General features: G+C 34.6%; 2 protein-coding genes across 4 annotated transcripts in view; both read right to left on the reverse strand.

Annotated features, from left to right (window-relative positions):
* Window positions 1-1,757: 1,757 nt before the first annotated feature.
* On the reverse strand, window positions 1,758-20,613 carry LOC141555877 (olfactory receptor 11H6-like). Its single transcript, XM_074289164.1, has 4 exons — window positions 20,486-20,613; window positions 11,086-11,122; window positions 5,013-5,164; window positions 1,758-2,713 (listed from the first exon to the last, which is right to left on the reverse strand). Exons 3-4 carry the CDS (start codon window positions 5,110-5,112, stop codon window positions 1,758-1,760), a joined length of 1,056 nt encoding a protein of 351 aa, XP_074145265.1. The 5' UTR covers window positions 5,113-5,164; window positions 11,086-11,122; window positions 20,486-20,613.
* The window catches only part of LOC141555876 (olfactory receptor 11H6-like), a 136,670-nt gene continuing 134,508 nt past the window's right edge, over window positions 19,658-21,819 (reverse strand). For all 3 annotated transcript variants that reach the window (XM_074289161.1, XM_074289163.1, XM_074289162.1), the window contains one exon: window positions 19,658-20,613. In XM_074289161.1, coding sequence (XP_074145262.1) covers window positions 19,658-20,613 — 956 coding nt within the window. The remainder of the gene's footprint in view (window positions 20,614-21,819) is intronic.

Raw genomic sequence — 21,819 nt, forward strand, 5'->3', positions numbered from 1 at the left:
ACAAATGAAGTAAATAGGTAATGTTTGGTTTGGAAGGAGGTCTCTAGTGATACATTCCAACAAGGGCTTATTTGACTTTTGTTTGAAGACCTCTACTGAGGTCTTTATTAGATAGTCTGTTCTAATTTGGAAACTTTGAATTGTTAGGAATATTTTTCACATTACTTAGTCTAAATTGCCATTTTAAAAATACTATTTATTGATCCAAATTCTGCTCTTTAGAATGTTATGGAGCAAGTATAGTCCTTCATTATTACAATATCATGCTTCAAGAACTCAAAGAAAGTTAAGATTTCTCCCCCAGGAATCATTTCTCTCTCACCCTCATGTCCCCCCATATTAACATTTTCAGTCTCTTAACTTATTTTTACAAAGTCATTTCCCATACTGAGGATGTTCTCTAGTATCTTAGTATCATTTCTAAAATGTGGAACCCAGATTTGAGCTTTATTCTCCAGATGGGGTGTGACCAAGGCAGGATATATTGAGTTATGATCATCACAATTCCAGATTCTGGATGACTTTATTAAAGTAGATTAAGATTGCAATAAATTATTGCTCTGTATTATCACATCTCTACCTCCTACTCTGCTATAGTCTGATAAAACTTTACTGTTCCCTATCATCAGATATTAAAATTGGGTGGTTGGCAATAGTCTGAATTTGCCTTTGAGTCCTAGTGAGGAATCACTTCCTTTGGTCTGCTATTCCCACATTGTATTGGCATAAATCGGCATAAACTCTTTTCTTTAATTAACATAATTTCACTTAATATTAAATTTTCATGGAATGAAATAGTGCAATATGGTCAGTGGAGCATGTCTTTATTAAGAGTAAAGGAATCCAGGTCCTTGAAAGAGCATGAAGTTACCAAATAATCAGAAGAGGTACACAGTCAGGTATTAAGAAAGTCAAATATGAATTTAAAGCACAGGGTTATTTCAAAAATCAGAGTAAGTAAAGGTGTTTTTTTTTTGTTTGTTTGTTTTTTTTTCTGTGTGTGTGTGTGGCAATTGGGGTTAAGGGACTTGCTCAAGATCAAATAGTAACTATCTGAGGTCATATTTTAACCCAAACCCTCTTGACTCCAGGGCCAATGTGCCACCTAGCTGCTTTAAAGTAGGTAAAGCCTTAAGATCAAAGGATAACAAATTCAGATTTGGAAGATAATTTAAAAGTATCAGGGTGTGCTGAAAAAGCTCTGGTCTTGGAATCTGATGGCCCCAGGTCAAACCTTGTCTTTAAATTACTTGTGTATCTTTGGTCATATCACTTTGTCTCTGTGGATCTCAATTTCATAGAGCTTTTTGGAGATGATTTCTGAAGTCCTTTGCACATCTAAATCTATGACTACATGATTTCTTCCACATTCTTCAATTCATAGATGAGGAAAGTGGTTGTGAGTTGCCTAAAGTTGCATGGAAAATGTTAGAGCCAGGCTTCAAATGCAAGTCTTTTGTGTTCATATTCAGCATTCTTCCTATTGAACCTCTGTGGGAAGGTCATTTAGTTTCTCTTCATCTTGCTTTCTTTATCTCAGACATGTCTGCCAAGCCAAGGGGTCAGCTGGAAGAGTTCGAGTATGTGAACTTGATTATGAACCGAAGTCTGGTTTTTTTTTCCCTAATGAGACAGTGAATACTTTCAAGGAATGTATGATGCCCTTGAGGTATGGGTCAAGATGTAGGGAAATAGTTACATCCAATTAGGGAGTGATTAGGGACAAGAGAAGAAGGCAGTTTAATAATATCAATATTTCATTTACTTAGAAGAATTTTCATGCTCATCTGTACTTTTCTTAGGGCAGTCTTCATCTCTTTGTTCCTAAGGCTGTAAATCAGGGGATTCACAAGTGGGGTAAACACTGAATAAAACAAGGTGATAATCTTTTTTGTTGTGGTTATATGTCCTGATGTGGGAGTGATATACATGACCAAGACAGTTCCAAAGAACAGAGAGACCACAGTCAGGTGGGACCCACAAGTGGAGAAAGCCTTCTTCCTTCCAGCTTCTGAAGGGACTCGTAATACAGCTCTGAATACCAGAGTATAGGATCCAAGGATGAAAGGGAAAGTGAGGAAGATGGCAAGAGAGGGTATGATTGAAAAAGAAAGCTCAATTCCTGGAGCATGGATGCATATCAAAGAAATCAGGGGTCCTGGATCACAGATAAAGTGATCAATGACATTTGGACCACAGAAGGGTAATTGAGACATAAAATAGATAGGGATGGGAAAGCAGAGAAAGCCAGTCACCCAGCAAAAAAGCACTAGTTTGATACAAAAACGTCCAGTCATAATTGTGGGGTAATGCAGAGGCTGACAAATGGCCAGGTATCTATCAAAAGCCATGAGAGATAAGAAAAATGGCTCTGTGACACCTGTAGAAAAGAAAAAGTAGAACTGGAGAAAGCAAGCAGTGAAGGAAATGGTCTTGGTTTCAGAAAGGAAATTTGCCAACATATTAGGAACTGTGGTGTTAACATAACATATCTCCAAGAAAGAAAAGTGGGCTAGTAAAATATACATGGGAGTGTGGAGGTGTTGATCTAACTTTACTGCACAAATGATGGACCCATTCCCTACCAGAGTCAGGGCATAGGTCAGAGTGAACACCCCAAAGAGTAAGATCTGCATCTCTCTGGGGCATGGGAAACTCAGAAGGATGAATTCAGTCACTCTGCTTCCTTCAGATATATTCAAGCCTAATAGACCTGTGGAGAGGACAGAAATGAGCATGACAGTCTACCTTATTTCATATTTCTCATCTCCCCCAATTTAATGAATCTCTAAAATATTCATTATTCTAAAATTCTCTGATTTTATGGTTTTGTGTACACCAATTTAGAACTGTTGGCTATAAAACCTTTCCTGATTCTAAAATTTTAATTACCCCAGAACAGACATACACATATTTTTGTAAACTGACTATTAGATACAACCAAATCATATTCATTAACAACAAGCATTTATGAAGTTCTTATTATGTATTAAACACTGTGCTGGACATCTGGTATATAAAGAAAGGTAAAAATTGTTTCTGACATCAAGGATCTCAAATTCTTTTGGGGAAGATACTCCAGTCAAAATTTGTGTCTTTGTGCATATAATACCTTTTGTAATAGGAACAATAATAATCTCCATCTCCTATTTCAATATCAAATCCACATTTCATTTTTTCCATGAAGTCTTCCTTCTATGATGTCATAAGTAAGTCATTCAACTTTTGTAAACCTTACCTTTAAAATAGAGATAACATACCTAGAGTTTCTGAGTTATTGGTTTGTTGTGAGAATCAAATTATATTATAGTTATACATTTACTTGTAATATAATATTTTAAGTGATTTAAAATGTGATTTTATTTTTATCAGATAGGAAAGAAGAAATCATTTAATTTCTCTTAGCTTTAGATGTTTCCTCTATGAAATCTGATAATTTACCTTCTTCTATGTGTGTTAACTTCCCATTAAAATATACATTTCCTGAAGCGATTGTCTTTCTTTGCTATTTGTATCCCCAACACTTAGCACAGGGTTTTTCTTATAGCAGTTACTTAATAAATGCTTCATTCACTTAACTAGTGTGTTTTATAAGATTCCTGAGTGACTCAAGTGAGCAAACACTGACATCAATAAATCTTAACTTTCCATATGAATGTCAACTTTATATACAGATTCTTAATGAAAATAAAGTTTAAAAAAATTAATTATTGAAGATGCAAAAATCTGTAATGTTTTATGCTTGAGGCTTTGAAAAGGAATGCAAGACAGTCTAAGACATAATATTCACTCACATCCCTGGAGCTCACAGTATTGTATATGACATAAATATCTGAAAAAAAAGATAACTAACAATACCAGTGCAAGCCATTCCAAACTTATCAACAACTAAGAGATTGTACTTTTTTTTTTTTTTTTTTTAACTCACTTAGGTAGCACCAGAACATGAAACCCTGGAATTTGAATCAGGAAAATTCAAATTTAAAACCTGAGTCAGCCACTTAACAGCTGTGACTTAACCTTTCTCAACCTCAGTTTCCTCATTTGTAAGATAGGAATAATAGCACTCATTTTGCAGAATTGTTATTAGTATTGTGTAAAGCACGTTGCAAAATTTAATGAACTATATTTGTGCAATGATGGTGATGAAGATGGCTTAGAACTAAACTTGTATTTCCCCATATATGCTCTCATGGCAGACCATTAAAGCCTGTGTTATTCATAATTATGTTTAAGGTACATAATATGATACTTAGGACACTAAAATAATTATTTATTAATGTCTTTATTAGGAAATGTGCTTGGAATTTCAGCTAGTGGTGCTAAGAATCTCTGCTAAAGTGTCAAGTGTAATAATTTTTATTTACATGGGTCTTAAATTTTATAATGTATTTTCCTCAGAACTCCCTATGAGGTAGTCATGGAAATATTATTCATCCCATTTTACCTGTGAAAAACCAAGGCTCAGAGAGGTAAAATAATTTGGCCATGGTCATAAAATTAAATAAATATAAGATTTGTGATTTCAGTTCACATCTTCTGACTCTTAAGTCAATGTTTTTTCCTCCACAGCACATGATTATCTCAGATTACATCAAATTATCACCTCTAAGGAATGGTCCCAGTGTACCCAGTGATCTTCAGAAAATTTCAGACCCCAGCATTAGCTTAGGATAATTTTAATCAGGGGAGATTTTTAGGGGCTTTAAATTTTTAATTTTTTTTTATTTTTTAAACATTATTTTATTTGGGGGGGCTTTCAATTTTTAATCATTGACTCACTCGGCTTTCCTTTTAGTCTCTGAGCTACATTGGCCTAGATAGGGAGACCAAGCAGTAAAAAAATTTAGCTCAGAAGGATGAGTAAATGGATCCCAGGACACTAGACCAGTTAATATAAGAAGAAGTAGAATAATAAAATAAAATAAAACAAATCAAAAAAAGACATCAAGGAGAATACCAATGAAAAGTATCCTGTCAGAGACTACAAAATAGTTTGCCATATTACTTACCTAGTGGCCTTTGAGCATCTGGATGGCCTCCTCTGATAGAGTATTTTGCCCACTGTTCTACCATGGAGTTAGTTGATCCAAATAAATGGTAGGGATTCATTTCTTTAGAACCTCAAGTCCTATTACTTTTTTCTTCTAAGTAATTTCCAAATCTGTGTATATGATAAAGTATCAATCAATTATCCTATCTTGGGGACCCTTAAAGACATCTAAGTGAAATAAGACTCATTGAATCTAAACATTTAACATTCTCCCATTTCTCCCTCTTTAACTCCTACAATTCCATTTTTTGCCTTCATAGCAAAGAAGAGTCTTTTTAGATTCACAAAAGTTTAAGTCATTTCTTATCATTGTTTATTCACAACTACACAGAGCTAGAGGCAAGAGACAAACCTTAGAATCCCATTTATGATATCTTGTGTTTTATGACCCTCTCTTCTCACATCCAGGTAGGGAAGGCAGCTGTGTAGACGTCCTGGGGTGTACATTGAGAGAAAGATAGAATCTGAGAGCATATGATGTACTAGGCAACCAGCAGTTAGGGAGAGTAAGAGATAGACTGATTGTCTCAAGGGTCACTGAATAGTGTGCCATAGGACTAAGACTTATTATAGAAGTCAGGTAAGGCAAAATAGCCTTGGGAAAGGTTGAAATTTTCTCAGAAAGCTTACAAGTTTGATTATTAATTATATTAAACTTTTTCCCTCTCTTGGGAGCCGATTAGTCTTAAGGAACAAAATAGCCACATTTCTTGTAATTCACAAATCAGAATATGTTTCAATTTGGTTGAAAATTCATCTCACTGCTATCAGAATATGTAGGTGGTTAAACTTTCAGCTGAGGAGAATCCCCAATCTTTTCTTTCCCTTCTTTTGTCTCACTTGCATATCACGTTACTATTTGGCTCTAGGGCTCAAGGTTTGGGTCCTCCATTACATCTCCATGATAATGTTTTGGGAGATGGGATAAATTGTTGCAAGTAAACAATGATGTAAATATTATCTCATTTATACTCACAGTGATCACAAGATGTGGACATTGTTTCCTCATCCCCATTTTAAAAATGAAGAGACATACAAATTAAGTGGCTTGTCCATTTAATAGGTAACTATTCTATTAAGTGTGCAAGGCTGTATTTAAACTAATTTTTTCTTCAATGTAGGTCTAGGGCTCAATTTAGTGTGCCACCTTGATGCCTCTCAGGGCTATTCAGTCCAGTTGCTAATAGGCAGATGATAAAATAGACAGCAGGTTGGGCTTGAAATTAGGAATCCTTGACTGTACTGACATTAAATACTATGTTCTATTGCTTTACTAAGGCAAGTCATTTAATTTCTCTGGCCCTCAGTTTCCTCCCTTTGGAAATGGGTAATAATCACTCTTTATGAAATCAGTTGTGATATGAAAAGTGCTTTTGAAACTTTAAAGTGCCACATACATGCTAGCTATTATTGTTAGTGTCGTCATCATCATCATCATCATCATCATCATCATCATCGTCATCATCATCATTAACATCATCATCATCATCATCAGTATTCATATTATTCTCTTTTTAGTCATTTCCTTGTGAGACTTTGGCAGTGTGGACCAATCTCTAACAGGGATACATACTGGATCAACATAATTGCTCTTACATTATTTCTCCAGGTTTCAATGTTAAAAGTATGTTCCCTGAATATTCTATATTCATTATTCATTTTGCATCTGTTTATAGATTCATAAATTTAGAGTTAAAATGGGCCTTAGAGATCACATTCAACCCCTTCATTTTTCGTATGAGGAAGCCATTGCCCAGACATGTTTAATAACTTGTCCATGATAATCTAGTAGTAAATAGTAGAAATATGATGTTAACTGATTAATTTAAAATCTAGCTATATTTCCACTAAACAATACCTCTGGCTTTATAAATGTACGTAAATTTGCTTTAGTGCTAGTTATATTTTGAGTCTTTTTCATGTATTGGGCTGAGAAGTTCCACAAAGTCTTGCATTATATAAAGTTAAATATGAGCTCCTGGAAGGCAATGACTGTTTAATTTTTATTCTTATATTCCCTCCTCACCCTCTTTTACTCGGCATATTTTAGGTGCTCAAGTGCTTATTGAATTGAATTGTTTCCTTTTATTTATTCTAGGCTTAAAACTTACCAATCAACTTAAACCCTTAATAAGCATAACATAGTTATGCTTATTAAGTAATTATTAGTAATGAAAAGGGGATAATTATTACTGTATTCTGATTTCTTCTGATCACTTGGGAGTATTGGTCACACCATTTTAGAAAAATACACCCACAAGTTTAAAGACATCTGGAATAGAGCAACCAGGATGGTAAAGGACCTCAAGTTCATTCAATGTGAGAATCAGTTAAATAACTAGGGAAATTAATCTTGGAGGAGAAAATGCTGATTGGGAACAAATTGAAGGAAGACAAAGCAGCTGTCTTTAAGAAAATGAAGAACTAATGTTTAGAAAATGGTTTATTATAGCATAATTAAAATGCAGTCTAACGAAGAGTGTGTCAGAGGCACACTATTCCAGTGCCCAAGAAATTAGACAGGCATGAAATTGGGAAGTTCCTGGGCAGGAAGAGATCTCAAGGGACCACTGAACCTGTGAGGGTACAGAACAGATTCTGCTGGTAACTCTGTTACCCACTACTCAATACTTTGAAACTGCAGAATTTCAAGGAGTAATAAAGAAAAGACCTAGACCTAGGTTTGGAGGAGAAGAGTGGTTGTAATTATGTGTCATTATTATTGTTTGTCCTTCATTCTCAAAGAAGACCCATGCCATTAAGGAGGTGATGCCATGTGCATGTAAGTTAATTGGATTTAACTGAGGGAGTGCTGTGATAAGTCACCTGCCTCACTTTTCTCTTCTGTAGCTTCTGGGTCCAGTGGCCAGATATTGATCAGAATGATTGGAGATAACCCTGAACACAATGGGAGACCTTGATCTTTAAGGTTTTCCTGAGGCCACAACCATTAAGTGATTAAAACTAGGTAGTAATTAAGCCAAAGAATCTTCTTTGTTCACTTAGTCCCCCCAAAATACAAACAAATAAATTTGGTAGGGGAAGTTCTTCATCATTTCTGATCAAAGCAGAATGATTGCTATTTACAATCAATGTGAGTAAATCAGAACCAAATAATAACCAAATTATCCAGGCCTTATCCTGGGACCTATTGTTGACCAACTAATGAAAATCAGACTGGTTTTGTTTTAAGGCTTGATCTTTAAGAAATCTAGCTAGTAAACTCCAAGATATTTTGGGAGGGTTCAGAGTTACAAATGAAAAGAAAAAATGCTTTTAAGAGCATCTGTAAATAAGTATGTGATAATGTATGTGTACAGAAGGAAGAAAGGGAAGGAAGGAGTGATGGATGAAGGAAGGAAATAAGAAAAGAAGGAAGGAATGAAAAAAGAGCAAGTTTTCCAACTGACCACTTCCAATTTGTGGGTCAACTATTTATTGAGTGAAGAATAAGTTTAGAAATAGAGTAAATATGTGATTCTGCTCACAGGAGCAGAAAAGGGTCTCAGTTCTACCCTCTGTCTAGACCATTAGCATGGAAGCCCTCGGAAGAATAACCAGGCCAGGAATCTCATAGCAAATAGAAGACTGAAGTTCAGATGCTTTAAACTAAGTCACGCAGCAGGCTAATAGGGTCAAAATCCAGTTGCAGTCTATTACAACTTCTAGTCCAAAACAAGTCAAAAGATACAATTCTGGCACAAGAAATGGCAAAGCTCAGATTGATGAGGCATAACCAAATGTTGAGGTCTAGATAAGGGATACCTAAATGAAATTAGGATTAATTGAGGTCTAGTGGCAGGTTTGGGGTGCAGGGAGTCAAATGGAGCTCCCCTGCAACCCCTTTGGATTCCGTGCAAGAATACAAAGTTAAATGAGTTCTAGTGGCGTGAGAGTCCCCTGTAAATGAATTTACAGACCCGAAAACCTAGATTGATAAAAAAAGGTTTATTGTAGGGTTTGGAAGTAAGGTTAAAGTCTGATTAGTAAAAGGTATTAAATAGAGGAAGAAATGCACCATAAGTGGCAGACAGAGAGTCTGTGATGCATGGTGCTTGCATGTTTCAACTCTCTGCAAAGAGATGATTCCAGCTTGGCTCTTTTATTTACTTGAAGGGGCCTATGGGTGGAGATCCAAATTAATTCCTCAGGGGCCAGAACTCACCAGGTTGGGGTTGGGAAACCTGAGCAGATCATTAGAATGGGGGCTGGGTACAGCCCAAATTAGCTCACATATGGATCTCTCCTCTTGGAATACAAAAGGGTGGTTTTCACCAGATCTTGTAAATCAAAGGTCAGTCATGGGGACTGGGGATCAGAAAAGGAATCTTAAAGGGGCTACTGCCTGCATCAAAATCAGGAGGCCACTAAACGTATTTTGCCCTGGATCTCATCACTTTGAGAACATTGAAAATTTATGGGTCCCTATTTGGAGCTATAAAAGCAGCAGAAAGACAAAAGAATTCATCCTGGATATTCCCCTCAGAAGTGTGCAGAGCCCAGATTTTACATAAAATCCAAAATCAAAAAATAGACTAGAAAACTCACCTAACAATAAAAGAATTCAACTATAAAGAGGTATCATAAATAGCAATTATATAGTACCTCTAATATGGCCAGGCACTGGACTAAGCACTTTATAAATATAATCTCATTTGATCTTCTCAAATAATCTAAGATGGTAAGTGCTATTATTATCTTCATTTTACAGCTGAGGAAATTCAAATAGAGTTTAAAATGATTTTTCCAGGATCATACAAATATTAAGGGTCTGAGAGAAGATTTGAACTCAGATCTTACTGATTCCAGGTCAGCACTCTATTCACTTTACTACCTACTTGCCTATTATGTGACAGGGAAGCTTAAGACAAAAAACTAACAGAAGAGAATGACTTCAAAATATATGCAAGCAAATGTCAGTTTGAATACAAGTCCAAACAGAATTCTTAAAAAAAGAAAAAGCAAGATAAAAAAGCACTATAAGGATTTTACAAATTATGTGATAGACAAAAAATGAGCAAAGAAACAAGAATTATGGAAGAAATATGTGAAAACAGAATTAACATTTTTGAACAAGGAATAAAAATCTTTGCCAAAGAAAAGAATTTTCTAAAATGTAGAATTAATCAAATAAAAGTTAATGACTCCCTTAGACATTAAGAAATATTACAACAAAATCAAAAGAAATGATGGAAGGGAATGTCAGGTATCTCATAGTAAAAACAATTGATATAAAACAAATCAAGTTGAGATAATTTGAAAAATCATTGCACTGCCTGAGAGTCCTGTCCAAAAGAAGTCTAGAAATTAGATTTCAAGATATTGTAAAATAAAGCTGTCCACATCTCTTACAGAGGGAAAAGTAAACATTGAAAAAAAAATCCATCAGTCACCTCTTGAAATAAAACCAAAAAATAAAATATCCAGCACTGGCAAGTTAAAGAAAAATGCTGCAAGAAGCCCAAAACAAAGAATTCAAGTTCTGAAGAGCCATAGTCAGAATTATGTAAGACTTAGTAGTCACTCATAAAAAACCAAAGAGCTTGTAATATATACCAGAAGTCAAAAGATATGGGTTTACAGCAAAGAAATAAAGGATTTCTAAGTATTCTCAGTGAAAGAGAGTGAATTTAACACAGAAAAAGAAAAGTCAATAGAAGCATAAGAAGATAAACATGAACAACCAACCATAAAGAATTAAACAAGTTTAAATTGTTTACATTCTGATATGGGGAAATGTTTATTCCCTTAGAATTTTATCATCATCAACTGGTGACAGAGGGAGTTGAATTAGACAGAGAGTCTGAAAGTGATATTTTTGCATTTTGTTAATTTTTTAAGAAGAAAAGAAAGTGAGGGAAAGGAGAGGAAGAATGGCTAAAATTATCTCAAATAAATAAAGTGTGTAAGCAGAAGTGTATATAATAGGGAGTATTGATTGTTTGGATGGTAGCAAGAGTGAATCTCATTCTTGTCTAAACTGGTCAAAGGACAGAACAAACACACACACACAAGTACACACATATACTCACAGTTCAGTACACAAATGCATTTCTCTCAACAGGGAAACTGAAAGAGAAGGAATAAAAGAAAGGATAAATTAAGGGAAGGATTAGTCAAAAACAACACAATCTTTTAAAGAGAAGATGGGAAGCAAAGAGAAGAGAAAGTATAGGGTGGAGGGAAATGCAAAATTAGCCATCATAATAGTGATTTATAAATATAATGAGTTGAAAGGGACAAATATGAAAGTAATATATAGAGATAAACTAGATGAAATGAAATGAACTGGTTAAAGTCATAATGAAAAAAATGAACAAGGACATAATAAAACTCATGAAGAAAATGTTGCATTTCTAAACTTTGAAAATATATTGAAAAATGGTGATCATCAGAATTATTTGGGAATGGTAAAAAAATAGAGAGGAGGAAAAATAGCATACTAGACAGCCAGCCAGATGTAACAAATCAGGTTATATAACAATTTGGTGGGAGAAGAAAGTATGAATTGAGTTGGAAGTTAGTTTCGGCCCACATCTTGTACCTGCTGAAATAATAAACTTACTAATGACAAAGGAATCACACATCAATCAATAAGCATTTATTGGGCAGCTAATATGCATGAGGCAACTTTCTAGCTCCTGGAGATTTAAATAAAAAAAAGTGAGGCAATTCTTGCTTTCTAAAAAGATAATAATATAGGGTATTTGTTAAATTAAAGTATTGTCAGAGGGAGATTACTTCACTACCTATCAAATAATAGAATCAAGCACAGATGAATGAACTTGATTTTATTAACTTTTTTATTAAATAAAATGAAGTACTGTATTAAAACTAATAGTTAATATAATTGATAAAAATCCCTTCCACATAAAATGTACAAGAAACTTTTAAAATTAAGTAACTCACAAAAGAAAAATGTTAAAGGACATAATTTTCAGAAGAGAAAATATACACTGTTAACCACTTGTGGGAAAAAGCATGATCTCTGATAATCCAAGGGATGAAAATTGAAATCTGCTTGGTTGTACTACCTCAGATCCACCACACTGGCAAAGATAATTAAAACCAACATAAGTTATTAGTGCTGGAAGCATAGAGCTATTTATTCAGTGTTCACTCATTCATTGCTTAGAGATTGCAAAACAGTGGAAGTTTTTGGGTAGCTATATGCCAGTAGTCAATAAATTTATAATTATTCTCTTTTGATTGAAAAAATCTTTGTTAAAGTTTTTGAATACATAGAAATTTATTTTTTAAAATACAGTTTTAATGATACTCTTAAGAAAAACTCAATTTGGCTTTCATGTCATAATGGTTCCCTTTTACCTTAGCAGAATACTTTCATTGTAACTAAGAAATTCATGTATGCAAATCCATTTTAACTTTGGCCACATATGTGACTCATTCCATCCCTATAGTTTATCATTCCTTTGATGTGATGTGAAAGCATACTTAAAGAGTCTTCTCAGGCCTCAATGGTTAATTTTATTGATTAGAATGGCAATGTTTTGACTGTTGTTTTCCTCTATGTTACTGTAGGCAAAATCAATATAATTCTGCAAACTTGAATCCATATTTCTTCCTGTAAGTCTTCTCCAGTCTCTTTGAATTCTTCATTATGCCCAGAATGGTTGGACTAATTCACTATGCAATCAGCAATTGATTAGTATTTATTTTCCCCTCATCTTTCCAGCATTTGTCATTTCTTATAGTGAGAGGTGTTACCTAAGAACGGTTTTAATTTACCTTTCTCTCATCAATAGTGATTTAGAGTATGTTGTTCTTGTAACTATAGATAGCTTTATTTTCTTCTTCTAAAAAACTGTTTGTATTCATTGATAAGCTATCAATTAGGGAATGGCTCTTATTTTTTATAAATTCGACTTAGATCTGTTCTTAGTCTACAATTGGAGAAATTAAACTTTCATCAGAGAAACTTATAGAAAATTTTTACATTACTTCATTTTCTATGGTACCTTTTAGCAAAATATAGTTTTTCCTGATTTTCCCTTTTAATTAGATCCATTTTGTTTTTGTTTTATCTGAATTCATGATTGTTACCCCTGTCTTTTAAAAATTTAATTTAGTTAATATGGCAGAAACTAGGCATTGACCCACACTTAACAGTTAACACCATACACCAAAATCAGATCAAAATGGATTCATGACCTGGGCATAAATTAGAGGAACATAGGATAGCTTACCTCTCAGACCTTTGGAAAAGGAATGAATTTATGTCCAAAGAAGAACTAGAGATCATTACTGATCACAAAATAGAAAACTTTGATTATATCAAATTGAAAAGTTTTTGTACAAACAAAACTAATGCAGATAAAATTAGAAGGGAAAAAATAAACTGGGAAAACATTTTTACAGTCAAAGGTTCCGATAAAGGCCTCATTTCCAAAATATAAGAAATCAAGCCATTCTCCAATTGATAAATGGATATGAACAGACAATTCTCAGATGAAGAAATTGAAACTATTTCTAGCCATATGAAAAGATGCTCCATTTAACATGTATTGGTCAACCTGCCATCTGGAAGGGGGGAAGGAGGGGAAAAATTGGAACAAAAGGTTTGGTAATTGTCAATGCTGTAAAATTACCCATGCATATATCTGATAAATAAAACCCATAATTAAATTAAAAAAATTAATTTAGCTGACGTATATTAGATTCTGCTCCAACTCCATTTTAACTCTATATGTGTCTTTCTGTTTCAAGTGTGTGTCTTGTGAAAAACATATTATTTGATTCTGGTTTCTCATTCATTGTGCTATCCACTTCTGTTTTATGGATAATAACTGATAGATTCTAAAGCAGAAAAGAGTGTGTATGGTCAAGTGACAGGAGAATAGTAAATATACCTCTCCTTAGATAGTTCCACCTTGAAGGAACTGAAAACTTACAGGTCCCTAGAAGCATCTCTGAAAACAGTTGCACAAATGCCCTGGGATTTGGGACAGTATGTCCTCAAACCTAGAAGAAAAGTCCTACTTTAACAAAGAATTCAAAGTCAAGATAGAGGATGGAAAAATAGTGACTATAACTGTAAAAGTGAGTAAGATAAGTTTACCCATAAAACTAAATGGCAGAATGGATAAGAAACCAGAATTGAACAATATGTTGTTCATAAGAGACACACTTGAAACAGAAAGACACATACAGAGTTAAAATAAAAAGGTGGAGCAGAATTTAATATGTTTCAGCTAAATTAAATTTAAAAAAACCAGGCAGGTATTCATCAAATATGGAAAATGATGCACGAGATACTTGATGATTAACTCTGTCTCTGCTGCCATATATACATATATGTTTCTTCCTCTTTAAAGTGGGAATTATGATAACACCTATTTCATAGTAATGTAGGGATCAAATGAGATTTTATATATATATATATATATATATATTTATATAGATATATATGACATATTTATATATCTATCTATATATACACACACACACACATACACACACACACACACATACACACACACACATATATATATATATATATATATATATATATATATATATATATATATATATATAATACTTTGCAAACCTAAAAATGTTAAAGAAATAAAAGTTTTTTTTGTCATAACAATTGTTCTTATTATTTGAGAAAGAAATAACCAGTCAGATTTAGGTAGAGTTGAGATGATTTCTCACTTTTTTGACATGTTTCCTAAATAGAGTATACATCTGGGCTTTCTTGGTTAATATAGAAATATAGTAAGAAAAAAGAGTACTTAATTTAGAGGCAGAAAATAGTGATTCAAATTCCACCTCAGACATTTATAATACAAGTTTGGGTAAGTATTGTTAACTGTGTTTCATTTTCCACATCTGTAAAGTGAGAGGGTTGCATTCATTGATGTTCAAGATCCTTTCCAGCTTCAATCTATTATTATTAACCTATTATTCTGTGCAACCTCAAAATATTTCTTTCTGAGGCAAAGTAAAAGATTACAATATGTTTTATACTATAGTAGAATAGTGTTCTGAGATTGAATCTCTGTTCAGAGTGCTATCATTTATCTCCTGAAAGCATGCTGCCAAATATGTGAAAATCCCCCCCTCTCCAAAAATCTGCTTTGAAGGAAACCCCAAGATCTTTGCTACTTTTTTACCCTGTCCTCATTACTTATTGTTATCCATAAGAATCCCTAAATAGGGGAATTCTTCCTGGGTTTGTAAAAGAAATAGTTGTGCTTGGTATTCCCTCATTAATTCCTTTCTTTTCTTACCAGTCTGCACTGTCAAAGATTATCACCCCTATAATGTATTCCCTCTAAGGCTGATGACGATGTCCTTTGAAATCCATCTTTTCCTCTAAGATACAGCTCTGTAATGATTTTTTCTTTAGGACTTTCCTTTAGGTGTCTCCTCCATTTCTATTATTTCTCTATGATACACTCTTGAGTATGAATTACATTCCATTTACTTGGAAGCTTTTTTGTTTATTAAATTGCAAGGTTTTTGAGAGCAAGGATTAGATACTTTTATATTTTTGCTTCTGTCTTAAAAGTTACTTAATGAGTATCCACTGAATAAAAAATAATTGTTGGAAAGGAGAATCAATTGAAGAAATTGGTCTTCTCCTTTCTTCAGTAATTCATGCCACCTCATTAGCCTCTTGGACTTAGAATTATTAGGAATTGTTCTCTCCACTTTACCTCATTAATAGACTGCCCACCCGATTTTGTCCACTTGTGGATCAAGCTGAGTGGGAAAGTACAAGTGGAAATTTCTTTGCTGAACTTTTGCTCACTATCAGGACATCAGGACAGACTGAGGTGATGAAAAGTGTAGTCTTACATGATATATGAACAATGATACTTCAAAATAAGTTTTAAAAATCAAAATTACTCAAAATCTAGTATTCCTTATTAAAATTTTTAGCTCTAACAGCAGCAATATAACTTGTTATATTTCATGTTCAAGTCACATAACCACTCACTCTGAGCTGATATATTTCAAAAATGATACTTTTTCACTTCAATATGAATTAAATCATAGCAATGAGGAGGGACAGGATACATTTGGATTGAGAATGGAAGCATACCCTGTGATTGACGAACCTGACCCTAATTGGCCTCTGGGTGAAATCAGGAGAAGACATACTCATTTTCATCTGAAAATTATCAAAGATCTGAAAAAGCCTTGCACCTTCCCTGGGTCTACATCATCTTATGCTAAAATGCTATTAGAGAATTTGGCTTATGAAATTCTAACTCTTAATGATGGGATATCCATAGACAAAACAGCACAACCAGAACAAACCCTTTTTCCTTATCTAATGCTTGGGTCTAAAATCTTGTTAAAGGCCATTAAATGAGTTATACAGTTATCTGGGATAGGACCTAACAAGATATACACCTTTTATACCAATGTACAAATGAATGTATTCTGTGAAACCATCTCAGAGTGGCAAATTTTGTTGGCCATAGTTTCAAATTTTACACAGGGTCTCCCTTAAAGATAACCCAGTTATTACATAATTGGCCATGGGCTTTTGAAGAAAAGGTTTCTAAGATGCTTCTTAAAGCACTGATCACCTTTACAGATGCATTCAAATATAACGTTTCGGCTGTACATTCTCTAGACTTAGTTATAAAAAGAGTAGTCAGAACTTCCTTTCAGTCCACTCATGAGTTGTATGCAATTATGCTAGCTTTATTTATTACCTATGTGATATACATATAATCTGATTCAGCTGATTCAGTAGGTGTGGTACAAAGAATTTCCATAGCCCAAATAAAATTTGTAGTCTCTTAACATATTTTAGGTTTTTAAGGAACTTCAAGAGCAAGTGAGAAATCACCCAAGTAAAGATTACCTCTTGCATGTTTCTTCTCATTCTGTTCTTCTAGGACCCATTTTTTAATGGAAACTCAAATGTCAGATTGCTTTCTCACTATGTTAGCCAACCTCATTCTAAATATCATCAGGCTGCATGAGCTTTATGTCTGCAGTTTGGGATAATAAAAGAGGAAACTAGGAGCATAGTAAAGCCTGCATAGCTTGCCTCCCTTTCTATGCTCCTATACTCCCTCCAGGGAAGAACCCTTGTGGTTTGAGGCCCAGTGAAATTTAGCAAATGGATGTGACCCACTACAAATCTTTTGGGCATCTGTCTTTTATCCATGTTGTCATGGACACCCTCTCAGGATTTACTTTTGAGGTACTAGCAGCAAAAGAGAGAGCTTGGGTGGTCACTGATTTCCTTATATAGGCCTTTGCAGTTATGGGTATACCACAGGAATGAAAACAGATAATATACCTGCGTATAATTATAAACATTTTGCATACTTTTGTGCACAGTATCAGATTTCACACACCACTGACATATCCTTTAATCCTCAAGGACAGGCAATAGTAGAGAGGAGGAACAGATATATCAAGATGCTTCTCCAAAAACATAAGAGAGGGGAAGCCACAGATAACTCTAGAGAACTTCTAAACTTAGTCCTTTATACTACTAACTTTTGGTTTTTGATGGGGACATACTAGCTCTGATAGACAGGTTTTATAACCCACTGAAAGGGTAGTGTCCAGTGTGAGTGGCTCTGGCATCTTTGGATAATCTCTAGGTGATGTGGAGATATCTGGAAAGTCATGATTGGAAGGGACAAGCTAGGTTAAATGCTTGGGCCAGAGGGTTTGCTTATGTCTCTATAGACAGAGAAGGAATCAGATGGGTGCTGATGCTCTATATTCACTTTGTCCATCAGAGAAGAGATGGAAAAAGAGAAGACCTGCGAAACAAAGGAGAAGATCCAGGAAATATTGGGTGGTTCCATCTCTGATATACTCACCATTGAAAGAGCAGGTGTTAGCTCTTTCACCTAATTGAAAAAGCTAATTAGCCCTTTTGTTACGGCTATTAACAATAGCCCTATGTATGTGGCAATTGACTAATGAGTATTAACATGATCATAAAAATAAGTGCTAATGAGACTGATGCAGGACTTTAAAACCTGCAGGAATGACTAGATTTCCTGACACATGAAGTTATGGATAATATATTGGCTTTGGACAATGTCTTGGCTGCTGAAGAAATTTATGTGTGGTTGTGAATTAATAGTTATTTTTTATACCTTTGTTCTGGGACTCATGGAAATCTTTTATAACATATTATTTATTCATATTGTTTATTATATTACTGCTTGCCTGTGTGATTCTTCCCAATCACTGATGTATACCTGCTTCAATTGAAACAGAAGAAAGCAGAAGATATAGAGGGTCACAGGTAGTGGGGGACCCTGGGCAATGTATAAGACCCTTTAGTCCAGTGGAAGACTGTTGACATGTCTGGTTGGGCTTGCCATCCCCCCAGGGACCTTCCTGAGAAGGCAGGGGGCATGACAATCTGTGTTGTAATAAAAGTAGAGTTATACTAAAGCGGCAAAGAAACACCTGCACACAATAGCAAATTATTATTTGGTCCTGTATGCACAGTATTCTATAGTTGGTGCATGTGTAGTGAGCTATGGCTAGGTAAGCATATTAGGGTGTATAAGGCTGAGAAAAATTTAAATGTACAGAAATCTGTTTGACCATTTTCATGAGTTCCATTCCTTCACTCCTCACCCATGATCAGGATTTGGGCTGGTACTGAACTCCTCTAGTGAGCAGGTCTGACAGTCAGTAGAGCATGTATTTATCAGAAGCAAATGAATCCAGGTCCTTGAAAGTAGTGTTAAAGAGCATGAGGCAAACATAATCAGAAGAGGTACATGTGAGGAATTCATAAAAGCAAATAGGAATTTAAGGCATAGGCATGTGTCAAAACTCAGAGTAAGCAAAGTCTTTTTTTTTTTTTTTTTTTTTTTTTTTTTTTTGTGATTGGGGTTAAGTGACCTGATCAGAGTCACATAGTAACTGTTTGAGATCATATTTTAACTCAAGTCTTCCTGACTCTAGGGTCAATTCTCTATCCATTGTGTCACCTAGCTTCCCTAAAGTAGGTAAAGTCTCAAGATCAAAGGATGCAAATTTGGATTTGGAAGATAATTTAAAGACATCATGGTGTATTGAATAAGCTCTGGTCTTGGAGTTAGATGGCACCAGGTCAAATCTTGTCTGTGCCGCATACTTACTACTTGTGCTACTTTGGTCAAATCACTGGTCTTTGTGAGTCTCAATTTTATCTATAAAATGAGCTTTTTGGACATGACTTCTGAGGTCCTTTGCACATGATTGCTTCCAAATCTTTCTATTTGTAGATGAAGGAAATGGCTGTGAATTGCCTAAAGTTGCATTGAAAATGTTGGAGCCAGGCTTCAAATGCAAGTCTTTTGTGTTTTCATCTAGTATCCTTCCCATTGAACCTCTGTGGGAAAGTCATGTAATTTCTCTTCATCTTGCTTTCTTTATCTCAGACATTTATATCAAGCCAAGGGGCCAGCTGGGAGAGTATGTAAACCTGTATTGTGAACCTAAATCGGGTTTATCTTCTCTCTGATGAAATAGAGAATAATTTCAGGGAATGCATGATGCCCTGGGGGATATGGGACAAGGTGTAGAGAAATAGTTACATCCAATTAGGGAATGATTAGGGACAAGAGAAGAAGGAAGTTTAATAATATCAATATTTCATTTACTTAGAAGAATTTTCATGCTCATCTGTACTTTTCTTAGGGCAGTCTTCATCTCTTTGTTCCTAAGGCTGTAAATCAGGGGATTCACAAGTGGGGTAAACACTGAATAAAACAAGGTGATAATCTTTTTTGTTGTGGTTATATGTCCTGATGTGGGAGTGATATACATGACCAAGACAGTTCCAAAGAACAGAGAGACCACAGTCAGGTGGGACCCACAAGTGGAGAAAGCCTTCTTCCTTCCAGCTGCTGAAGGGATTCGTAATACAGCTCTGAATACCAGAGTATAGGATCCAAGGATGAAAGGGAAAGTGAGGAAGATGGCAAGAGAGGGTATGATTGAAAAAGAAAGCTCAATTCCTGGAGCATGGATGCATATCAAAGAAATCAGGGGTCCTGGATCACAGATAAAGTGATCAATGACATTTGGACCACAGAAGGGTAATTGAGACATAAAATAGATAGGGATGGGAAAGCAGAGAAAGCCAGTCACCCAGCAAAAAAGCACTAGTTTGATACAAAAACGTCCAGTCATAATTGTGGGGTAATGCAGAGGCTGACAAATGGCCAGGTATCTATCAAAAGCCATGAGAGATAAGAAAAATGGCTCTGTGATACCCGTAGAAAAGAAAAAGTAGAACTGGAGAAAGCAAGCAGTGAAGGAAATGGTCTTGGTTTCAGAAAGGAAATTCACCAACATATTAGGAACTGTGGTGTTAACATAACATATCTCCAAGAAGGAAAAGTGGGCTAGTAAAATATACATGGGAGTGTGGAGGTGTTGATCTAACTTTACTGCACAAATGATGGACCCATTCCCTACCAGGGTCAGGGCATAGGTCAGAGTGAACACCCCAAAGAGTAAGATCTGCATCTCTCTGGGGCATGGGAAACTCAGAAGGATGAATTCAGTCACTCTGTTTCCTTCAGATATATTCAAGCCTAATAGACCTGTGGAGAGGACAGAAATGAGCATTACAGTCTACCTTATTTCCTATTTCTCATTCTCCCTCCCCCATTTAATGAATCTCTAAAATACTCATTATTCTAAAATTCTCTGATTTTGTGGTTTTGTGTATACCAATTTAGAACTGTTGGCTATAAAACCTTTCCTGATTCTAAAATTTTAATTACCCCAGAACAGACATACACATATTTTTGTAAAGTGGCTATTAGATACAACCAATTCATATTCATTAACAACAAGCATTTATGAAGTTCTTATTATGTATTAAACACTGTGCTGGACATCTGGTATATAAAGAAAGGTAAAAATTGTTTCTGACATCAAGGATCTCAAATTCTATTGGGGAAGATGTTCCAATCAAAATTTATGCCTTCGTGCAAATAATGCCCTTAATAATAAGAATAACAATAATCCCCATCTACTATTTCAATATCAAATTCACATTTTATTTTTTCCCATGAAGTCTTCCTTCTATGATATCATAAGTAAGTCATTCAACTTTTGTAGACCTTACCTGTGAAATAGAGATAAGATGTCTGGAGTTTCTGATTTATTGGTTTGTTATGAGCATCATAGATTATAACTATACATTTACTTGTAATATAATATTTTAAGTGATTTAAAATGTGATTTTATTTTTAATCAGATAGGAAAGAAGAATTCATTTAATTTCTCTTAGCTTTAGTTGTTTCCTCTGTTAAATCTGATAATTTGCCTTCCTTTATGTGTGCTAACTTCCCATTAAAATATAAATTCCAAGAAAAGACTATCTTTCTTTGCTATTTGTATCCCCAGCACTTAGCACAGTGTTTTGCTTATAGCAATTACTTAATAAATGCTTCATTACCTTAATTAGTGTGTTTTGTAAAATTCCTGAATGACTCAAGTGTGCAAACACTGACATCAGTAAATCTTAACTTCCCATATGAATGTCAACTTTGTATATAAATTGATTTTTAATGATAATAAAGTTTAAAAATATAATTGTTGCAGATGAAAAAATTTGTTATGTGTCATGCTTGAGGCTTTGAAAAGGAATGCAAGACAGTCTAAGACATAATATTCACTCATATCCCTGGAGCTCACAGTATTGTATATGACATTAACACCTGAAAAAAAGATAACTAACAATATCAGTGCAAACCATTCCAAACTTATCAACAATTAAGAGAATGTACATTTTCTTTCTC

This window comes from Sminthopsis crassicaudata, chromosome 2 (genome assembly GCF_048593235.1).
Source record: "Sminthopsis crassicaudata isolate SCR6 chromosome 2, ASM4859323v1, whole genome shotgun sequence".
Lineage (NCBI taxonomy): Eukaryota > Metazoa > Chordata > Mammalia > Dasyuromorphia > Dasyuridae > Sminthopsis > Sminthopsis crassicaudata.

Excerpts from the sequence above, each read along its gene's own strand:
- LOC141555877 (XM_074289164.1), bottom strand. The coding sequence starts at position 5,112 with ATGAATCCCTACCATTTATTTGGATCAACTAACTCCATGGTAGAACAG. Across the intron at positions 2,714-5,012 it reads AGATGCTCAAAGGCCACTAG|GTCTATTAGGCTTGAATATA; the intron begins GTAAGTAATATG and ends TCCTCTCCACAG.